This window comes from Erinaceus europaeus, chromosome 3 (genome assembly GCF_950295315.1).
Source record: "Erinaceus europaeus chromosome 3, mEriEur2.1, whole genome shotgun sequence".
NCBI classification, from domain to species: domain Eukaryota; kingdom Metazoa; phylum Chordata; class Mammalia; order Eulipotyphla; family Erinaceidae; genus Erinaceus; species Erinaceus europaeus.
The window spans coordinates 18300609-18323744 of NC_080164.1; the positions used below are offsets into that span (position 1 = coordinate 18300609).

Below are 23136 nucleotides of genomic sequence, written 5' to 3' on the forward strand. Positions count from 1 at the left end.
ATTTATTTTAAGTCACCATTTACACAGTTTCACAGAGGAAGGTTAACTTATAGGTCACGAGGAAAGGCAGTGACAGAACTGAAAGCTAAATTCTGGAGGCTTGAGTTTTCCATGTTTCCGATGCTGTTGAAACAAGTGCTAAATCGTCTTGGTTCTCCCATTGGTAAAATAAAATGTGTGCAGCAGGGTTGGAAATTGGCGACCAGGCTTGGCAGCAGGCTTGGATGGTGAAGACAAAAAGCACCTTTTATGGTTCCCAGTATGCTTTTATAGTTTTCAGTTTCTGTTATTGTGAGTTTAGTTGTTAATTAGTTTTGTTGCTGATCAACACAAAATTATGTTAATCATGAGATTATCTCTTATCTAACTCTTCTTTGATGTCTTTTGTTATAAATGTAATTATAGAAATCAGTTTTTTGATAATAAATATAAATTTATATTTGTTCTAGGTTCAGCAGTATAAGATGGAACAAAGTAGGGATCATCTGACTATTTTTAAAAGAACATTGGTCTAAAATAGATTTTAGAATAAAAATATATCGTACAAACTAAAACAGGGCAAAAGAGCTAAAATGCAGTGCATGGACTAAAATAACTAGCAGTTCAAATGAGTCCAAGTGCTAAATATGTAATTATCTTTCCTGTTACCTTATATGAACAAGAGCTCTTAAAAATTTAAACCCCAAAGTTTAGTTGTTATTTTAAAAAAATACATATGAGTCATTGAATGTTTTGAGGTTGCTGTTTTGACTTACAGACCTGTATTCTCCTAGTAGGTAGAAATGGCTATATATTTTTTAAGTTGTTTGTGAAAATCTAAAAGAAAATAAAAAGTGAATTCAGCCTGAAGCATTAGCTGTGCTGCCAACTCCCTTCCCTAACAACCTTATCTAGTCCCGTGTTCTTGAGTGTGCACATTGTCAGGGAGTGAACTCAGGGCAGCTGGACACATGATTCCACTGAGCTGTCTCCCTGAACCAATTTTCATTCTATATTCTTTTGAGAGACTGAGAGAGTACATAAAAGAGGAGTGGGTGACAGAGGCGGGAGAGATAGCAAAGCACTATATCAGGCCCATGGAGTTGCTACCTACCCTTCCCTATCACCCCCCCCCCCCAATGCTGTTGACGGTGCTCTCAAAAGGACCTATCTCAGGCCTCAAAAATGGTAGGGCTTGTGTTTTACCTGTTGAGCTATCTCACACCTATCCATCCCCCATTTTTTAAATATTTATTTAGTTTCCCTTTTGTTGCCCTTGCTGTTTAACACTGTTGTGGTTATTATTGTTGTTATTTATGTCATTGTTGTTGGATAGGACAGAGAGAAATGGAGAGAGTAGGGGAAGACAGAGAGGGGGAGAGAAGGACAGACACCTGCAGACCTGCTTCACCGCCTGTGAAGTGACTTCCCTGCAGGTGAAGAGCTGGGGGCTTGAACCGGGATCCTTATGCTGGTCCTTGCACTTTGTGCCACATGTGCTTAACCCACTGCGCCACCGACCAACTCCCCCACCCTCCATTTTGAAATATCTGCCCTCAACACTCCCAGGAATGACTTACCAAATGAACCACAGTACAAGTCATTATAGTGTACACCAAGTTCATGAGCAATTGTTGAAAGTCCTACAAGGGTAAGAAAATGTAAACCCTGTGGAGAAGAGAGCTTCTGGGAGACCTCAAATATTGGGTCATCTGAAAAGTCACATATTTTCCTATGCAAATATGTGTATAGATTTTTCTGCATTGATTTTTTTCTGAAAACCCAATAGAATTAGTAATTGTTTGATCAGTCAGGCTGACCTTGCTCTTTCATGGACATTAAGGCCTATTCTGCATCCTCAATTTTTACATTTGCTGTTCTTTTTGCCTTCAATATTTTTCCTCCTCATTCCACATGGGTTGTTTCTTGTTCTCTGTTCATGTCTCTCCTCAGTTATCTTGTCAGATTGTTCTATTTGAGAGCTGAGTCCCTGCAATTTGAAAGTTTTGAGTGAAGGAAGCTCATGATTTGACTAGTGTATTAAAAGGATCATTCTGCCCACAGTTATGAGAATGAATCTTCAGTGAAGAGGTGTGGAAATAGCCAGAGGTGATTGTGCTTGTCAGACAAGAGGTAGTGGTGGCTCTTATCTTGTGGCTGTGTAGGTGTTGAGAAGTCGTTAGACGGGGTTGTGTTTTGAAGGTGAAGTCAACAGGACTTTCTGCTACTTTGAATGTAGGAAAAGAGAAATATGGAAGTCTGGAATGGTTCTGCAGTTTTTGGATTGAGAGACCGAAAGAGTGGAATGATTTGGCATTTGCTGAAACGAGGATTATATATCAAAAGAAGAACACAGAACCAGGGGTTTTATGTTAGTCACAACAGTGGCAGTAGGATACTTGCAACTCAGATTAGGAAAAGTTCTGGCATAGATATAGAGCAATGAGGAGTCATCAGTATATAAAGGATACTTCAAGTCATCACAGGATGATAGCACCTGAGGAGTGGAGATCAAGGAAGAAGTTTTTGGGGGGAGTCCTGGTGCACTCTCTGTTCTGCAAGTGGGGACACCAAAGAAGGACACCATAGGAGTAGAAAAGAAGAATGAGAAGTATCCTGGGAACCAAGTAAGAATGTTACAAGAAAGAAGTAGTAAGCTACATCAAAAATAGAACATGTTGTTAGAGGCAGACTGAGAGACGACCATGGGGTTTGGCCATAGAGAGGTCATTGATGACCTTGAGCTTTTGAAGAGTGATGGGGATGAAAGACTACCTGGAGAGTGTTCCGGAGTGATTAATAGCAGAGGAAACATGGATTTCAAATATAGACTCATCCTCTAATAGGTATTTTATTTCTAATAAGATCTTATCGAGTTTATAGTACTTTAAAAACTTGGGAGTGCAACTTCACACATCCGCCACCACAATTCTAGTGGTATCCTATATCGACACGAACCCTCACTGTGAGTGAGTACAAGAGGAAACAAAACGAAACAAAGCAAAAGTTAAACTAAAAACTGATTTTAAGAGAAAGAGAATGTTAGCAGCTTGTACTCTTGATGAGTATTTCTTCCTCTGTAGCTCTGTACACAACTCTAAAAGAAGAGCTTTTTGTCTTTACTCAGATTCCCACAGGGCTGGGTTCCCCTCTTACAAGCTCCACTAGAGCACTGTAGTGCTATATGTTACCTCTGTTCATACCCATTTCAAACTGTGGCTCTTTGTACTTTGGTTCAAAGACACATACTTAACAGAACATGTTAGTTTCAGAATCCCCTGAGAACACTCAAATCACAACTTTCTTGTATTCTTGAACTGTTACAGATGGTGAGGGAAAAAATTATTTATTTGTTAATGAGACAACAAGAATGTCCCTCTAGCATATGTGATACTGGGAAGTGACTTCAAGATACTGTGCTTGCAAGTCCTATTCTCTACTTTGGTGTCATCTCCCTGTCCCAGAAACTCAGAATTTTAATATGGCCTTTCAAAACCTCTTCCTTTCCTTTTATGAGTTATTTATAAGCCCTTAGTTGCCCCCCTTTTTATTTTACCATTTTATTGGGAAAGGTAATGGTTTTATAGTACATTTGTTTACACTTGGGCACAGTTTTTCATGTCCTTATTATAGGTGTACTAAACAAACAAACAAACAAACCCTTATTTATTTCTTCATTAGGGGGATTATGGCTTACAGTCAAGAGTAAAGTACAGTAATTTGTACATGTGTAACATTTCTCAGTTTTCCACATAACAATCCAACCGCTTCTAGGTCCTCCTCTGCTATCATGTTCCAGGACCTGAAACCCTCCTCCCCTATCCCACCCAGTCTTTTACTTTGGTGCAATATACCGACTCCAGTCCAAGTTCTGCTTTGTGTTTCCCGTTCTGTTCTTATTTCTCAACTTCTGTCTATGAGTGATATCATCCCATATTCATCCTTATCTTTCTCACATATCACTTAACATGATTCCCTCAAGCTCCATCCAAGATGAGGAAGATGGTGAATTCACCATTTTAAATAGCTGAGTAGTATTCTAATATATATACCACAGCTTGCTCAGCCACTCACCTGTTGTTGGACACCTGGATTACTCCCCAGTTTTGGCAATTACAAATTGTGCTGCTATGAATCAAAAGTCTTTTTCAGCTGGTATATCTGGTTCTTTAGGATATATCCCCAGGAAAGGAATTGCAGCCTTCTGAGAGTTCTCTAGACTGCTCTACACAGGGATTGGGCCAATTGAAATTCCCACCATCAGTGCAGGAGGGTTCATTTGTCCCCACAACCTCTCTAGCATTTGTTGCTACTATCATTTCTGATGTATGACATTCTCACAGGAGTGAAGTGGTATCTCATTGTTACTTTTTTTATTATTATCTTTATTTATTGGATAGAAATTGAGAGAGAGGTGGAGAGAGACAGAGAGACACCTGCAGCCCTGCTTCACTTGTAAACCTTTCCCCCTGCAGGTGGGGGCTGGGGCCTTGAATCCAGGTCCTTGAGCATTATAACATGTGCACTCAGTCAGATGCACTACTACCTGGTCACTTCTCATTGTTATCTTTATTGAAAAAAATCTTTGACCCCCCCCAATTTATGTCCTTTTCCTCTATCACATGCCAGGACCTAACCCCCCAAGACCTCCCCCCACACTCCTTTCCCAGAGTCCTTCGCTTTGGTGCAGCTCACCAAACCCAGTCCAAGTTTTACTCTGTTTTCCATTTCTGTCCTTGTTTCTTAAGTTCCACCTGTAAGTGAGATCATCTGATATTTATCCTTCTTTTTTGGCTTATTTCACTTAACATGATTCCTTCAAGCTCCATTTGTGATGAGGTGAAGTACTGAAAAGCTCTGCACAGCAAAAGGAACCACCAACAAAACAGGTATCTCACAAAATGGGTTAAAATCTTTATATGCCATTCATCAAATTAAAGGCTAATAACTAAAACATAGAAGGAACTCACTAAACTCAGCAACAAAAAACCAAACAACTCCATTCCAAAATGGAGAGAGGATGTAGACAGAATTTTCACCAAAAAAGGTCCAAAGGACCAACAGACATGAAAAAAAAACAAAACTCAGTCACTGACTATCAGAGAAATGCAAATAAAAACAACAGTGAGATACCACTCTGCTCCTGTTAGCATGTCATACATTAGAAAGGACAGTAACAATAAATGTTGGGAAGATGTGGGGAAATAGAAACTCTCCTACACTGCTGGTGGGAATACACATTGATTCAACCTCTGGGAAGAACAGTTTGGAGAGTTCTAAGAATTCTAGGTGGCACTTAATACTTCCTTAAGTGTTAGGTTGTGGGTAGTCTGGTACACTTGTATTCCATACTGGGTATACTTCTTACATCTAAAAATTAAGCCTTTCTCCTCTCCCTTGGCATACGTGGTGGTACAAGGGCTGCAGTGCCTCTATCTGGCTTGCTTTGACTTCCCTTTTTCCTGTACTGTGAATCCACTGGTCTTGGAGGCCATTTTCCCCATTTCATTGCCCTTGTTATTGTTGCCATTGCAGTTGTTGTTTTTGGATAGGATAGTGCAGTTGTTGTTTTTGGATAGGACAGAGAGAGGAGGGAAAGACAGGGGGAGAGAAAGATACCTGCAGACCTGCTTCACTACCCTTCAGGTGACGACCTCCCCCCCTGCAGGTGGGGAGCAGGAATCTGGAACCTGGAGCTTTACACTGGTTCTTGAGCTTAACCCACTATACTACCACCCAGCCCCCCTGCCTAGACTTTCATTCTGGCTATAAGCTCTTTCATTTCTGCCTTTTCTGTCATGGGGTTCTGTTTGTGTCAATGAAGAATTGCTCTGTCTCTAGCCAGAAGGTGAAGTAAGTTAAAAGATGCTGTATGCAGCAAAACAAATAACAAGCAGCTCTGTCAGTGGTAGTTGCCATTCTTATCTTTTGACCTCAAAGTTTGTATTTTTGTTTGCATATCAAGGTTTTAGGTCAGAGTTAGAAAAATTAAGGCCAGGACCTTGAAGCCACTTGCTAGGGTGTTTTTAGAAAGGAATCAGGCTGCCTTGGAGTCATCAATAAGAAGATGTGTTGGTATGCTTCTAAATTCTGTTTCTAAGATCCCTTCTGTTGCATTGCTTGAAGTTGAGGTCTGTTTACATAATCTATGTTTTGTTCGCACTGGTTTAATCCCCACTTGTTCCGGGGGCTTTTTTCTTCTCCCCACCCCCAAACCGAAGTACATCCTCTTCTGACCTGACACTTCCGCCTCAGGAGATTATATTATATAAGGACAGGATGTGACGTAGAGAGGGTGGGGTGAACAGAGAGTAGTGGAAATCAGAGTGTGACTAGGAGAGGGGGCAGAGCAAAAAGACAGTTCGAACCAGAGGAATTAAACCAGTGCCCTGCAGGCAGGGCAGTTCTTACATAAGTGGTTATGTAAATAGACCGCAGAGTTAAGGGGGGGGAAGCTGGCATACTGCCCAACAGAGATGCTTCTGTCCATGCTTCCATCCTTTAAAATACTTACAGAGTTGATTTGTTTAAAGTGATCTTGAGATGATCACTTTAAAAAAAAATTTTTTTATGTGGTCCGGGAGGTGGCGCAGTGGTAAAGCTTTAGACTCTTAAGCATGAGGTCCTGAGTTTGATCCCCGGCAGCACATATGCCAGAGTGATGTCTGGTTCTTTCTCTCTCCTCCTGCCTTTCTCATAAATAAATAAAATCTTTAAAAATAATAATAAAATAATTTTTTTATATTTATTTACTAATTTTCTCTTTTGTTGCCCTTGTTTTTTTATTGTTGTAGTTATTACTGTTGTTGTTATTGATGTCGTCATTGTTAGATAGGACAGAGAGAAATGGAGAGAGGAGGGGAAGACAGAGAGGGGGAGAGAAAGATCCTTATGCCGGTCCTTGCACTTCGTGCCATGTGAGATGATCACTTTTTAATGAGGGGAGGCAGTGAAGACGCTGGGAACTTTTTAATGAGGGGAGACAGTGAAGACACTGGGAACTTTTTAATAGACTAAGTAAAGGTGAGAGATTAGAAACTTACTTGGGGTACTCGTGTGGGTATAAATGGGCAGACTTTTGAATTTTTAATGTACTTTCAGATGTACTATAAATGACAATGCTAAGTGAAATTAGCTTATGAGTTCTAAATATTAGTGAAGTGGTCTGATGCTTCAATAAAAGCAAATGAATCAAAGGGCAAGCCTATCTCTATGCTTTGATTAAAAACTCATACATTTGGGAGTTGGGCGGTAGCGCAGCGGGGTTAAGCGCACGTGGCGCAAAGCGCAATGACTGGCATAAGGATCCCAGTTAGAGCCCCCGGCTCCCCACCTGCAGGGGAGTCGCTTCACAGGCGGTGAAGAAGGTCTGCAGGTGTCTGTCTTTCTCTCCCCCTCTGTCTTCCCCTCCTCTCTCCATTTCTCTCTGTCCTATCCAACAAAGACGACACCAATAACAACAACAATAATAACTACAACAATAAACCAATAACAAGGGCAGCAAAAGGGAATAAATAAATATTTTTTAAAAAAAGAAAAGAAAAAAAACCTCATACATTCATTTATTCTTTTTACAGTTTAAAAACAAAAGGTGATACTACTGCATTATGATTTTATTGTGCATTTAAAATACAGGCCTAAAAATTCTAATTGTACTCTTTAGTAAATAGTAATTTAATACCTCTTTTTAATCCTCCCCTACTTTTCCAACCGTCTTTTCTTGTTTCTTGTTAGGAAACGAAGATTGAAGATGCATGCATTTTGAACAGGTTGAACTTGTGGCCTTGGCTATCATTGTCATTTCATGATCTATTTTTGATTTAAATTTTATTATTATACCTTTCTTTCTACAGACTGGAGAATTTTCAGCTCGTTTTCTTTTGAAGTTGCCAGTGGATTTCAGCAATATCCCCACATACCTACTTAAGGTAAAAGATATATCACATTTATTTATTTATTCTTTTTTAAATAACTTTTATTAGTGATTTAATAATGATTGACAAGATTGTGGTACAATAGGGGTACAATTCTATATAGTTCTGGCCACCAGAGTTCCATAGCCCCTCCATCCATTAGAAGTTTCCCTATTCTTTATCTCTCTGGGAGTATGGACCAAAGATCTTTATGGGGTGCAGAAGGTGGGAGGTCTAGCTTCTGTAGTTGCTTCTTCGCTGAACATGGGCTTTAATATATGGATCCATAGCCCCAGCCTGTTTCTGTCTTTCCCTAGTGGGACAGGGCTCTGGGGAGGTGGGATTCCTGGACACATTGGTGAGGTTGTCTGCCCAGGTCAGGTTGGTGTCATGGAAGCATCTGCAATTTGGTGGCTGAAAAGCATTAAGATATAAAGCAGAACAATCTGTTTAAAAATCAAGAACCTAAAGGTGAAAGTATAACAAATGAAATTTGGGGTCTCCATGGTGGAAAAAGCTAGGAAGTCTATTTTAGGCATATCCCAGGGAGCCCATAACTTTACTAAATTTTGACTGAGCCCAACAGCTAACATGCAGGTCCTATCCTCAGTTTTGACACCATGTTCCCAGGCAATACTCCTAGCCCACCTGCAAGATATATGATTATCAGTATGAAACTACAAATGAGTCTTTAACGTGATTATTTACCTGAAGTTTTGCTTGACTGGTTTTCTGGCATTTTGTTCAGATGATTAAATCTATTAAAATAGTTATTGCTTGAAAAACAATTGAGTTGCTTTGTAACCTAAAAGCTGAAGTGGTAGCCCAAGTAAGAATTATTTTGTGTTTAAGGGTCTTTCACTTTATTTCTTTATAGCAGCATTGATCAGGGCTGTCCTGGAGAGACCCAGAATCTAGTTAGGTCATTGTATATTAGTCGTCATGTTTATTTTTAAAAATATTTTATTAAATTGACTTATTAAGGTTTTTCTTTTTTTTTTTTTTTAAAGATAAAGACAGATATTGAGGGAACTGGGGAAGATAGAGAAAAAGAGAAAGACAACTGTAGTACAGCTTTACAACTTGTGGTGCTTTTGCCCTGCAGGTGGGGATCAGGGGTTTGAATGCAGGTCCTTGTGCAGTATAACATCTGCGTGCTCTACCAGGGCCACCGCCACCCAGCCAAAATATGCTACCACCTGCAGTTCTTGAAATCCAATGCAGAGAAGGTGTGACTTGGAGAGGGATCTGCACATGCTTTGTAAAGAAGAAGTGGAGCTCAGACTAGGCCATAGTTAATGTGAAAGAAACAAGGCAGACCAGGAGCATGCTCTAAACTAGGGAGCCTTCAGAGAAAGGTCTAAATTCAGCCACAATGAAGATTCTGCTTCTGAGTTTGACCTGCAGTTGTATTAATTTTAGTCTAATGTGGGACACATTTCTACTTTACTAATTTGATGTAGTTCAGAGAGTTAGTGATATTTATAATAGTCCAGAGAGAAGACAAGGATCCTTGGACAAGTTTTCCTACAAATCCTGCTAATCAATAAATAATAATTAATACTTTGATAATGATGGAAAATATGGCCTGGTATAATAGAGACGAGCATAGAAAAGATTGGGGACACTTAAAAAAAAATAACAATTCTTTAATGGGGGTGGGAAATTATTTTCTGTTTCATCAGTAAAACGTGATATTTTTTTGCCTCATTAAACTTTCAATTTTTAGTTTCCAGTTGACTGGTTTTCCACTCTGTATTGAAGGGCTGTGAAGTCCCAGTGAGAGTGGAAGGCAGCAATTCATGCCAGGTTCTCCACACTCCTGTTATGGAAAATATGCATGTGAGGCCTGTGATTATCAAGAATAGTTAATTTGGTTCTAGCAGTTACTATGCTATATTAGAATAACAAGAAATCTCCCTGGTAGGTCTTAGAACACAGACTCACTGACCTCCATATATTCCAGTTAAAACTCTATTTGAGTTCATTTAAAACAAATTCAATAGTATATGAGTATAGTATCCGGGTAATCATTTTAACTCATAATTTATAGTTAATCTTTGTTTTAATTTGTTGGACATGATCAGTTTGAATGGTCGTTTATTTGACCTTGAGATTGCCTCTGTGCTTATTCTTTAGGGACACAGTAGAAAAAAACAAGCTTCTTGTATCATAATCCACCTAATTTTTTTCTGTTCACAATCAACTTTTTACATTTTCTTCTCTCTCTCTCCCCCCTCCCCCCTCTTTCTTTCTCTTTTTTTAAAAATTGTCACCAGGGTTATTTCTATGGCTCAGTGCTGGCACTACAAATCCACTGCTCCCAGTGGCCTTTTTTTTCTGATTTTTTAAAAATTATATTTATGCATTTATTTATTTATTTATTTATTCCCTTTTGTTGCCCTTGTTGTTTTATTGTCATAGTTATTATTGATGTCATTATTGTTGGATAGGACAGAGAGAAATGGAGAGAGGAGGGGAAGACAGAGGTGGAGAGAAAAATAGACACCTGCAGACCTGCTTCACCACCTGTGAAGTGACTCCCCTGCAGGTGGGGAGCCGGGGGCTCGAACCCGGATCCTTACACCGGTCCTTGCATTTTGTGCTACCTGCGCTTAATCCCGCTGCACTATCGCCTGACTCCCCTGATATTTTTACTAGATAGGACAGAGAGAAATTGAGAGAATATGGGAAGATACATAGAGAGAAAGATAGACACCTGTATACCTGCTTCATTGTTTGTGAAGTAGACCCCCTACAGGTAGGGAGTGGGGGGCTCAAACCTGGGTCCTTACACTTGGTAAGATGTGTGCTGTTACTGGGTGCACTACCACCTGGCCCCTTATTTTCTATTCCATGAGTTGTAACTCTTATACTTCTAGTTCGTTTGCAGTCAGGCAGGAAAGGTGAAGCCTGTTTGGTAGAATAAGTATGTTTCTTTTTACCTCTAAAGGACTAGGAGGTAATTTTCAACTGTAGCAGCAATGTCTCCACAGAAGCACTAACTCTGGATTTTTAATCTATGTGAGGAAAGTGAAACAGCAATAAAAGGGAAACTCTTGTATGAGATGACAGCAAAACAAACAAAATAAAACAACAACAAAACCTACCTGCAGGTGGACCTGGTTAATTGCTCACATTACAGTGCTCAAGGACTCGTGTTTGCACCTCCTGGCTCCTACCTGCTGGGTGAAAGCTTCAGCGGTGGTGAAGCAGTGCTACAGGTGTCTCTACTTCTCTATCTCCCCTCTCCTCTCAATTTCTCTGTTTCTATCCAATAATAAATAAACAAAACTTACCTTCATACCAGAAGTAATCTGGAATACTTTATGTAATCCAGAATATTTTAGGATCAAAGTTCCTAAAGTTGGTGAATCATACCTTGGCGCATTTGGCTGTACTCTTAAAGTGAAATTGGAATTAGCATCTATTTTACATATTATTTACATTTAGATGTTCCTAATTGAATTACTAAACCTATACCTGACAGTCTAAATCCCAAAATAAACTCAAATTCCTATGATTTTTAGGATACTCTTCAGCATATGCCGAAGAATAGAAGGAAGTAAAGTAGAACTTTAAAATACTGAGGTAGCATAAAATTCAACGGTATACTCTGCTGATTTGCTGCAGTAACATTTCACAGTACTAGGATGAAGCCGTCATTCACTTTGATATAGAAAGGCCACTAAACATTTACTTTTGATGTGTTTTTGCTTAACATTATACTAACTTTAATGGTTCTAACAGGGGAGTCAATTTATTATGAAAATGAAGGTTGGCTGCAGAGTCTTAATTTTGCTGTTATTTGAGACAAGTCAACTAAGCATGTATGTTTATTCTGTTTATGAACAGTGATGAAAAAAATGCTTCGATTTGAGTTAGGGTTTCTTATTTGCATGTAGTAGATGTCAAGCACAAATAGGTATAAGCTGAAAGGAGAATTCAGTACGAATCTTCTGTGTTCATAGTCCACAGAGCAGGAAACAGATCTCATATGGGATAGTCCACACAAGTAGGCACAGACTCCACTTTCCATGTCTTTTGGGTTCAGGTTTGCACTGTTGAACTTCTCATCCAGCGTCTTCATGGGGAGAATTCATAGTGCTCAGAGTAAAGGGGAGAGAGGCATTGTAGTAATAAAAACATACATGTTTTGCTACATTTACTAAACCAAAGAGAGGTTGTTTTGTATGTATACATATATTTTTTAAATAGTTTATTTGTTTTCCTTTTTTGTTGCCCTTGTTTTTATCGTTGTTGTTATTACTGTTGTTGTTATTGATGTCATTGTTGTCGGATAGGATAGAGAGAAATGGAGAAAGGAAGAGAAGACAAAGGAGGAGAGAAAGACACCTGCAACCCTGCTTCACCACTTGTGAAGTGACTCCCCTGCAGGTGGGGAGCCATGGCTCGAACCGTGATCCTTACACTAGTCTTTGCACTTCACACTATGTGCACTTAACTCGCTGTGCTACAGCCTGACCCCCTGTATGCATATACAGAAGAGTATCCTAACCCTAGGAATTTGAGTTTATTTTGTGATTTATCAGGTATAGGTTTAGTAGTTAAATTAGGAACAACCAAATGTAAATAATATGTAAAGTAGATGCTAATTCCCATTCCAATTTAAGAGTAAAGCCATGTGCTCCAAGGTATGGTTCACCAACTTTAGGACTTTGATCCTAAAGCAGGAAAAGCCAATCACTAGAAATGCTATTCTCAGTTATTTGTTAGGATGGGGTGAAAATCGACTTACTCTCTCTTTATTCTTGTTCTGAGAATTGTTGAATCTAAGATTATGATGCTCACTCAGAAAACATTGTTTTCCCCCAGTCAGTGTACTCCTGAATGATATAACTAAGGAAAGGGTCTGGTTATTTATTAACATTTTTATCATCTGAGCAAGGAGTACTCTGAATCAAAAATATATAATGCTTTGAGGAGAGGGAAAACTATTTGTAAACATGATTTTTGTTTAAAGAAGCCTCTTAAAATAATGTGTCAGTTTATGGTTTTTGCCAGTGTTTCCTTTTTATAAATAAAAAATAAAAAAAAATAAAATAAATATAGTTATATCCTCCTCTAGCTGCAGCATACACAATATGTAGGAAAACGGACATCTCATTGGATGAGAAATCAGTGTTAGCTTTTCTTTATAAAGTCATAATCATTTGTATAATGGACATAGTCTGGGCTACTGTAACAAAATTGCTGTGAGCTTGGTAGCATAAACAAAAGATAATTCTCCTTTTTATTGGGACAGCCAAGATCCAGCCACCAGTACATTCTGCGGCTAGTGAGGACCTGATTTCTGCCTTGCAGATAGCCATCTCTTGGGTGTATTTTCACATGGCTGAGACCATCTCTCTGGTGTCTCTTCTTAAGAAGTCATTCACCTCATCCAAGAGGTCTCTACTCACATGACTTGATACTACCCGAAGGCCCCTCTTACAAATACTGCAGCACTGGAGACTAGCCTCAACACATGAATTTGGGGGCACATGACACATTCAGTTCACAGGAGTAGTTTACAGAGTTTCTGGGGTCTGAGGCTAGAAGCAGGACCACAATCAGTGCTGTGACTGAAGTGTCGAAACTTCTGACTTGTACAGTAACTTTTTTTTCTACAGTAATCTTATTGGCATCATTTAACAATATACAGAACAAGCCTATTCTTCTGGATGGGTTGCATCTTATATAGTTTAGTCCCAATATGCGATCTGAATCATGACACTATATAGAAATGAACAGAGGGAACAAGATAATACAGGCTACCTCTGTCAGGAGATGAGACTCTCATCCTATTCATGCTTCTTTGGAGACCATTGCGACCAGACCTTTGTGCAGGACAGTGGAACCTAGGTCACTTGGTCAAACAGGAAGAAAGCGAGAATTAAGCTCAGCCTATCAAGACAGAGGCAGAGGCCTAGGAGAGGTAGCTCTTATTTAGAGATTCAGATGTGGTCTAAAGTAGACCGCGTGAGGAGTAGGGATGCATGTGAGGAGCCTGTGTGCTGAGCTTACTCCGTGCAGGAGCTCACTGGACACTGACTAGCAGGTTCACCTGCAAACCCAGGTTAGCAAGTGTCCATGCTCATAGGCAGGCTTTGGGGTACTGAGAGCACCCTGCCTTGATCGAGTGCAGCTGGAAATGGTATGCAGTGTAGGGAACTGGCAATTGTGTGTGTGCTTTACTAATTAAGTAGTAGCTGTTACTGAGCTAGGAAATTCTTTTATTTTTTGATTATTTTACTTTTATTTATTTTGTATAGATACAGAAATTGAGAGGGAAAGGGAGAGAAGGAGAGAGACAGAGAGACACCTGCAGCATAGCTACACTGACACTTCTCGCCACACCACCCGTGAAGCTTTTCCCCTGCAGGGGACCAGGGACTTAAACCTGGGTCCTTGCACACTGTAATGCGTGTGTTCTATGTGTGAGTATAAGTCTAATGTCGCCTGATATGCTAAACAGAGTCCTAGAGTGGCGGTGTTTTTTAAATAAATATGTATGTATAAATAAAAAATTATGCTTTTTAATTGATAATGGACATTTTTTGTAAACACTGCAGGGAAAAATAGAATATTGGCAGGACTGTAGAAGGATTTTCTGAAGATGTCTCAGTTAGGCAAAGTACAGCTCCCCTGAGCACACGCTGGAGTAGTCACTGATTGCCGGAAGTGGGTAGAAGTTGGTTCTACATTTGACTCCAAGGTAGAGACACTAATTCTAAGCTAGAGACACACTTTGTATTAGTCAAGGATCTCCAGAGAAATAAAGTGCAAAGGACAGATAGGGAATTTATTGCAAATTTGGTCTACATAGTTACGGAGGCTGAGAAGGCTCGAAGTGTGCCTTCGGCATTGTTCTCAAGGAGCCCTGGGAGCATAACTTAGTACAGATTCAAGACCTGAGAGCCTGGGGATGTGAGGGTGTTAATGCAACTCACAGAGTCTGAAGACTAGAGAACCAGGAGCTCGAGTGGCCAAGGGAGAGGAAATATGGATATCCTAACTCAACAGGAGAGGGAAGAGAGAACTTAGCCCTTTCTGGACTTCTTTTTCTCTTTGAGTCCTCAAGGCGTGGATGCTGCTCACCCTGATTGGTAAGGGTAGACCTTTCCTTATTCAGTCTACTGATTCAAATACTAATTTTTTAGAAACTGGTGCATACAGGTACATATACATTTTCATGTTCACACACGCACACACACGCGCACATTCAAGAAGTGTTGTCTTAGTTTATATCTATTCATCCTTTCAACCTGTAAAATTGACACATAAAATTAGCCATCACATATTATGTTAAATTCTTGCTAAATTTGTGACTGGAGCCACTTAATGAAAGATAGCTAATGTATAATTCAATGTATAATGTGTGACTAGTGTAAAACTTAATAACTAATGTGTAATAGATTATTTAAGGAGAGAACAGTCAAATCCTAGATTTTCAGGTATTTCAGGACATAATATATCCATTTGTTTTAATACTTTTTTATTAATGATTTAATATTAGTTTACAAAGTTAAGCGATTTTTAAGGGTATAGTTCCACGCCCATATTGTGTATATGTGTAATTCATCTGCCTACTGCCAAAGTATCGGAATCCTTCCCATTTTCTTTTTGGTATCCACCAGAGACAGTTTGGTTACTTTTTTTTTTTAATTTTTTTTTAAAAAAACAAGTTTCCACCTTGATTGCTGTCACTCTGAAGTAACAGAATAGAGACTGATCTGAAGTGACACAATAGAGACTGATCTGAAGTAACAGAATAGAGACTGATCTGAAGTGACTTGGTTTCCTGAGGTTACTCTAGCAGTCTGCTTTGGAAGCAAGAGAAATTTGAGGAGAATCTATCTATTCTGCATAGTCTTGCGCGGAGTAGCTTGCTAGAAGTAGGTAAGTAGCTTTAAGGGCCCCAGAGACTCTTTTGTTAAGTGGAACTAACTAGGTTTCAGTGGTCCTTGTTAATGCTGATGTCAGAAGTTCTCAACCTGGGATGCAAGATACCCTAACCCTGCCTCAGATAGATTAAATTAAAGTTTTGGAAGGTGAGGTCCAAGTATCCTTGTATTTTAAGGATTCCCTCAAGTAATTCTGCTGTGCAGCAGAGTCAGAAACTTAACACACTGTGCAGAACCCCACCGTACTAGACTTAATTTTTGGTGATAATGGAACTTTTAGGACTTGAAAAAGAAACCAGTAAGGATACCCTCAAATGTGCTCTAACTTGCCTGGTAGAAAGAACAAAGGCTGACAATGTTGCTCACTTGGACAGAGCATCTGCTTTGCCAGGCAGACAGCCCTGTCTGAGTCCAGCTCCCTCCACATTGGAGGAAGCCATGTTATCTTTCCCTCTTCCCTCCCTGCTTCTGTTTTCCTATATTTGAAAACAACAACAACAACAACAAAATAACCCTTCCCCAAATGGTGAAGCCCTGGTGATGGCAAAAACTATAATATAAAATAATGAAAAAATAGTTAAGCACTAATTTGTTACATGTTGAACAGTTTTAGAAATGTAAATATTAGAACATTTAAAAGAATCTTTAGCATTCTCTGAAGAAGCATATCTTGTGCAGACTGGAAGGGGCCCAACTCAGATGTGTGTGATCCTGTGATTTGTGGTTGGTCTGTGAGTGAACTTGATTTAGAAGTTAAGGTAATAATCTAGGTTAAAGTAGATTTACTTGCAAGAGTAGAGAGCTAAAACTGCAAAGATGAGTTAGGAAAAACTTGAATGCTGGGGAGAAATTGCAGACTTCTTTAAGCAGATCATCTTAATCCCTTATACCTGGATTATCATGCTGCTAGATTTCTAGTTCACTAGTTCACTGCCTCGCTCATTTCCTCCTGTGGCCAGTCTTTCTGTTCAGTATTACTACTAGAGAGATCCGTCTTTAAAACAGATAATGGTTTCTTTCTGGCTTCTGTATCCAGAGTTGATGTATGTATGCAATGTTACTGTGCACTGTTGCCTGTCTTGGGCTGTTTATCAGGCAGCCCTCCTGCTGGTGCTGGGAGAATTATCACTTTGCTTCCTCTCTCTCTCCCTTCCCCCTTGCCTCCCCCCCCCACCCCCGTTCTGAAGTCCCTACTTTTTAATCGTTTCCTAAAGAATTTCTTTAATTGACATAAAATGTCAGCCATAGAAGTCCGGATTGCATGCCCAAGACTATAAGCGTTTACTTGGAGCTTTTGACAGACTACCCAGTCTTTGACTATTGGCACCTGGGGCGAGAGAGGCTGTCATTGCCCAGGTGGAGAAGGAGGGCTCTGGAAGCCGAAGTGAGTACCTGGGAAACTTGGGCAAGCTGAAGCTTAGACTTGGAGAGTTTAACAGAATTGGATTGTTTTACAGGTAGTAGGGCACTAGGGACTCGGTTATTTAAGTCCAAGATTTTTCAAATTAATGAAGAAGAGAATATTCAATGGCCATTAACAAATGAGAACAAGCTCAGGAAAAGACAACTGAGCATCTAGGGAAGGTGGTACAGTGGATAAAGGTTGGACCCTCAAGCATGAGGCCTGGAGTTTGGTCCCTGGCAATTAATATGCCAGTGATGCTCTGGTTTTCTCTCCCTATTTCTTTCTCATAAATAAATTAAATAAATAAACAAATAAATATTTAAAGACATTTGATTTAGGTGATGAGACTAGAAGACAGTTTAGCATGGTGAGAAAGATAGTGAGTGGGATTTTAGTGATGTAAACAAGTTGAAATTATACTCTGGGTATTTGACAAGAATGAGATAGAACCTCGGAAAACTAAAGTCATCAAGTGAAATCATTAAAAAGAAAAAAGTGAAATTTAGTGTGCCGGTCAAAATAATCATAGAGAAAGCTTTTCAAGAAATAGTGTTAACTCACAAGATGCACAAACATACTGATCTATGAAAAGTTTCAAGGGAATGTTGCAGGGAAAATTCCATTATAGTACTTTTATAATTTCTTCATATAGTTTAGAGAAGTTGGTGATGGCATGAACCTTAAAATAGGAATATAGTTCGATTTTGTGACTTATCATCACAGACTAGACAAAACAGAAGCAAGCAAACTGTAAGACTTGTGAAAAGTCTGGTGGTTGGTGATCTTTGGGAGGTGGGAGGTTAGGGACACAGAACTCTGGTGGTGGGTGTGGTGTGGAGCTACACATTGTCATCTGACAATCTTGTAACGTACTACTAATAACAAAAAATTATTTAAAAAATAAAATTCATCACTCTTCTCACTTTCTCTGAGAACTAGGAGAGAATTTTACATTTTGTGTACCCTGAAAAAAATTAGGCTGATTAATTACTTGGGAATTTCTTATGAGTTCTTGCACTGTACTATATAGAATTGCTTGTTTTTACATATTTTCTAGGAAAAAAATTGAGAACTTCCTCCAATATTTTCTTTATTTAAAATCTAGAAAACTTAATAGAACATGCACATTGATTGTAGTTGTTTTTCAGCAAGCTTATGAAAACAAACATTCAAAAGCCCTCTGATGTTGATATGTGAGTATAAATATAAAAGCTGACTTTACAAATATTTTCCTCTAGCTTAAATGAGGCTTCAGAGTTTGTAATCTTTTAGTTTGAGGATTTTTAAAAAATATATATATATTTTATTTATTAATGAGAAAGATAGGAGGAGAGAGAGAGAATCAGGCGTCATGTGCTGCTGGGGATTGAACACAGGACCTCATGCTTGAGAGTCCAGTGCTTTATCTACTCTGCCACCTCCCAGACCACGTTTGATGATTTTTTTTTTTAATCTAGTAAAGTCACACTCAGTAAAAAAAACTTTTGAAAATAAAGACTGCTTTAATTCACTCTTGAGAAACCTAGTTTTAAAACAAAACAGTTGTCTGGTACATGAAAGACTATAAGGAATTCACAAGGACCCCATATATTATCTTAAGGGAAATAGTTTCTGTCTGATCATGTAGGAGTGGGCATACTTTTATAAGAATAGGAATGTGTACCTGGAAGAAAAGGCCATAAAAGTAGGTGCTGTTTATTCCTGTTACATGTTTATCATTACTAAAGGTGAGCTAAAATTGGAATCAACACTCAGTTACAAAGAAAACCTGTAGTCTGAAGGGGACCTTCATTAAGTAAGGGATCCAGGTCTGCTTTGAGTTTACTGTCTCCATCCATTCCCCTTCTAACAAAAGAAGCAGTGCTTAAAAGTATACTTCAGATCAGGGGCCCCCAAAGTCTTCTCTAGTGGGTAAGACGGGAAGATTATAGTCTTGTAGACCATATGGTCTCTGTCACTACGACTCAACCCTGCTGTCATAGCATGAAGACGACCACAGACAATATGTAAATGCATAAGCATGGCTGGGTTCCAATAAAACTTTATTTTAAAACATAGGCATTGAGTCGATTTGGCATATGGGAAGTTTGGCAATACTTTTTCTAGATTATGGCAGGGAATTTTTCTTCGCAAGGGCACTGGGGGTATCACAGAAAGATGAAAGAGACCTGGTTTAATGAGGGAGAGTAGTTTTCCTACCAAGGTCTGTCTGTGCGCTGTTTCAGTAGTTCAGCCGGTAACTTGGTGGACGCTTTCTTCCTTCCTGCCAGTCCTCCCTGCCTTTGTCTCATCTCTTATTTTTCACTCATCTTCTAGTAAGATGTGATTTGTTAAATTCTCCAAGTCCTGGTTTTTCCAGGTGTTAAAAATGTGGTCAGGCTATGAACACCACATGAGACTTTTGGGAATAGTCATGAAATAATAGTGCTTAATGTTCAGAGTAGATGCAGAATAGAAATGCTTTTGATTTTATTTAGAGATTAATTGATATTTCAAAGCATTGACTGTATTGTAAACAGGAAGAAAGTATTGAATTGATATTAAGATAGAATTATGTTCACAGCTTTTATTTCCCTTTCTTCTGATTTCCCTCATCTAGAATCCAAAATACCAACATTCAGGGTTTTTTTTTATTTTTTAAAACTATGAGTCACTAGTCAAGGAAATTAAAAAAAAATGATACAAAGAAGTGGAAATATATTACATGCTTATGGATTAGAAGAATTGAGATGATCAAAATGAATATTCTATCCAGAGCTGTACGCAGATTTAATGCAGTAACTATCAAGATCCCACAAACATTTTTTTAAGAGAATAGAACAAAAGTTACAATTTTTTTTTTCTTACCAGAGCACATCCCAGCTCTGGTTTATAGTGGTTCTGGGGATTGAACCTGGTTTCTTTGATCCTTAGGCATGAAAGTTTGTTTGCATAATCGCTATGTTATCTCCTCAGCCCCGTTCCAGATTTCTAGATATAACTGATGGGCAATTTTGACAGGGGGACATTATCCTAGCAAAATAGGAGTAGTCACAGGTCGCTTCTGTGGATACCCTTTAAGTATTCTGTAGCGTTTATTCATTTATTTATTGCCTCCAGAGTTATTGCTGGGGCTTGGTGCCTGCACTATGAATCCACTGCTCCTTGCGGCCATCTTTTTTCCATGGTTGTTATTATTGTTGTTGCTGCTGCTGCTGCTGTTGCTGTTGTTGTTGGTTAGGACAGAGAGAAATGGAGAGAGGAGGGGAAGATAGAGAGGGGGAGAGAAAGATAGACATCTGCAGACCTGCTTCATCGCTTGCGAAGTGACTCCCCTGCAGGTGGGGAGTCAGGGGCTTGAATAGTTTTTCATCTACAGTTTTTTTCTGGTGTTGAGTATGGTTTTTTTTTTTTTTCCCCTTTTGTTGCCATTGTTGTTGTAGCCTCGTTGTGGTTATTATTATTACCATTGTTGATGTTGTTCATTGTTGGATAGGACAGAGAGAAAATGGAGAGAGGAGGGGAAGACAGAGAGGGGGAGAGAAAGATAGACACCTGCAGACCTGCTTCACCACCTGTGAAGTGACTCCCCTGCAAGTGGGGAGTTGGGGACTCGAACCCAGATCCTTATGCCGGTCCTTGCGCTTTGTGCCATGTGCGCTTAACCCACTGCGCCATCGCCCGACCCCCAAGTATGTTTTTAATAACAGACCTGTATAGGTCATACATGTTTGGTAAATACTGAAAGCTTTTCAGTGTACTCAAAGGTTGTCATGGCTTATGGTTGAATTCTTTTTCTGGTAAATTATCTTGGCCACAAAATAACAGCATCCAATGTGCACAAATACATTTTTAATGCAGATGGTCACAGCCAGTCTGGAAGTGAATTATACTGCACACCACGTTGATCGATCACTCAGTGACTTTCTACTTGACTCTGTTGTCGTGCACTTTGCACGTTAGTACTTTTTGCAGTGTTTCTTCCTATCTTTGGGAAAGAAACAAACACAAGGTAATGAGTCAGAGCGAGCTGTCTTTCTCTGGCATTTCTGACATTTTTCAGAACCTTCATCTCCTTATAACTTACGGTGTCCCTCTACTTTTTTTTTTTTCCAAACTTGTCAGTTTCAGTCTTTCCATATAACCTCATTCATTGTTACCTTTGTCTTTGTAAAAGTTTCCTATTTACTATAATAATTATACCAACCAAAGTTTATCTGTTTGGATCACTGTTAAGTACAGAATTGAGTGTCTTTAAAGCATTTTGGCAGAATGGTCATATGTCTGTTGAGTGTAATGATAAAAAATATTAGGCTTGCATTTTCATTTTCATGTTTAAACATTTTTTCTCTTTTTCTAATAGCTCATTAAAAAAATGTATTTTATGACATCATTATGCTGTGATGTAGGCAAAACAAAACTAACAACTGCTCCTGCACTAGAGAGGGTTACAGTCTGTCTCTAATCAGTTCACACTCTGCCTTCTCCAGGCCTTGCTGCCACTGCCTCTCCTGCCCTGTGATACAATAGTCTTGGAAATATTCGGGGATGCGGAGGGGTGGGCACTTTAGTTATTTTTGGCTGAGCTAAAAATAATACAAAAATAATTTGTATCATTGCTGCATAATGCTCCCCTTTTCTTCTTCTCCTCCTCCTCCTTGTTGTTGTTGTTGTTTTTCTTCTTCTTCTCCTCCTCCTCCTCCTTCTCTTCCTCCTCCTCCTCCTTCTTCTCCTTCTTCTAATTCTTCTTCTTTTTAACTGTCTTTTTCTCTCCTTTGTAAACATATCCTCAGGATTTAGAGTAGGAGACATGTAATAGAGAACTGAAAGAAAGAATTTCTTTTCTTTTTCTTTTTAAAATTTTAAATCTTTTAAAACAAATTTGAACAGCATGCACACTTTGTTCTAATTTTATGACAAAACAATATCGTTATGACACCCACTCTCTGTCCCACATTTTTGTGAAGATACATTTCCATTCTTGTTGCTTTTTCCTGCAGTTTTGTCGTTGTGGTTGTTTTTTACCTTTTGACCATGTTGTCAGAAAGGATGATGACCAGAAACAAGGTTAGTGTCACTGTTTGCTCCAGGGCTACTTATAAAAGGCTTTCACTTTCTTTCTCCCTCCAGCCTTCACTCTCACACACACACTTTATTGAAGGCAGTGGTGGTTAATGGTTTAGTTATTGTTTTCACTTTCATGACAAAGTAAGACATAATCAGATTCTTCTAGTTTTGTGCTAACTCTTGAACACAGTTTAAATGTCCAGGTTATCTATTCAATATGTGGGAACTTAATAAATATAATCTTTACTGTGGAATCCTGAAGTACTCATGATGCTGATGCAATTCTTATTCTGTTCCAAAGATCACATGTCTCCAAGTATGATCCCGGGTCTCTTGGCATCCTTAAATCCCTTTTGTAGAGTTCACAGAGAAAACACTATTAAAAAATTAGGAATTTATTATCTTCATGAACTTCATATTGGAACTTTACAGAGTCTCTTTGGTCAGGTCATCTGCATGCTGATGATCTATGGCAAATTTGCTTGAGTGTTTTTGTAGTTAAAAAAAAAAAAATGTCTCAGGGCAGAGAGTGAGAGAGAAAGAGTGACAGAAACAGAGACCATTGGGTAGGGTGCATGCTTTGCCATGCATGCAGCCCAGATTTGAGCCAGGACTACAGGAGACATTCTGTGGTGCCAGAGCAGACTCTGGTGCTTTGATGTCTCTCCCTGTCTCTCTCTCTCTGAATGAAAGAGTCATCAAGTTTTTGCTTTGCAGAAAACAAACCCAAGAACATAAAAAACATTATATCAGTTCTTTTAGATAAATTTTTATTTATAAAAAGGAAACATTGACAAAAACCATATGATAAGAGGGGTACAACTCCACACAATTCCCATCACCAGAACTCTGTATCCCATCCCCTCCCCTGATAGCTTTCCTATTC

At 39.0% G+C, this 23136-nt stretch overlaps 1 protein-coding gene across 12 annotated transcripts in view; it reads left to right on the forward strand.

Moving 5' to 3' along the window:
- Window positions 1-23136, forward strand: part of BABAM2 (BRISC and BRCA1 A complex member 2) — a 452740-nt gene that overhangs the window by 152298 nt on the left and 277306 nt on the right. For 9 of the 12 annotated variants that reach the window (XM_060186772.1, XM_060186776.1, XM_060186773.1 and 6 more), the window contains 2 exons: window positions 7833-7907; window positions 11009-11116. In XM_060186772.1, the coding sequence (XP_060042755.1) occupies window positions 7833-7907; window positions 11009-11116 (183 nt within the window). The remainder of the gene's footprint in view (window positions 1-7832; window positions 7908-11008; window positions 11117-23136) is intronic. The other 3 variants (XM_060186774.1, XM_060186778.1, XM_007531488.3) reach the window with 1 other exon arrangement.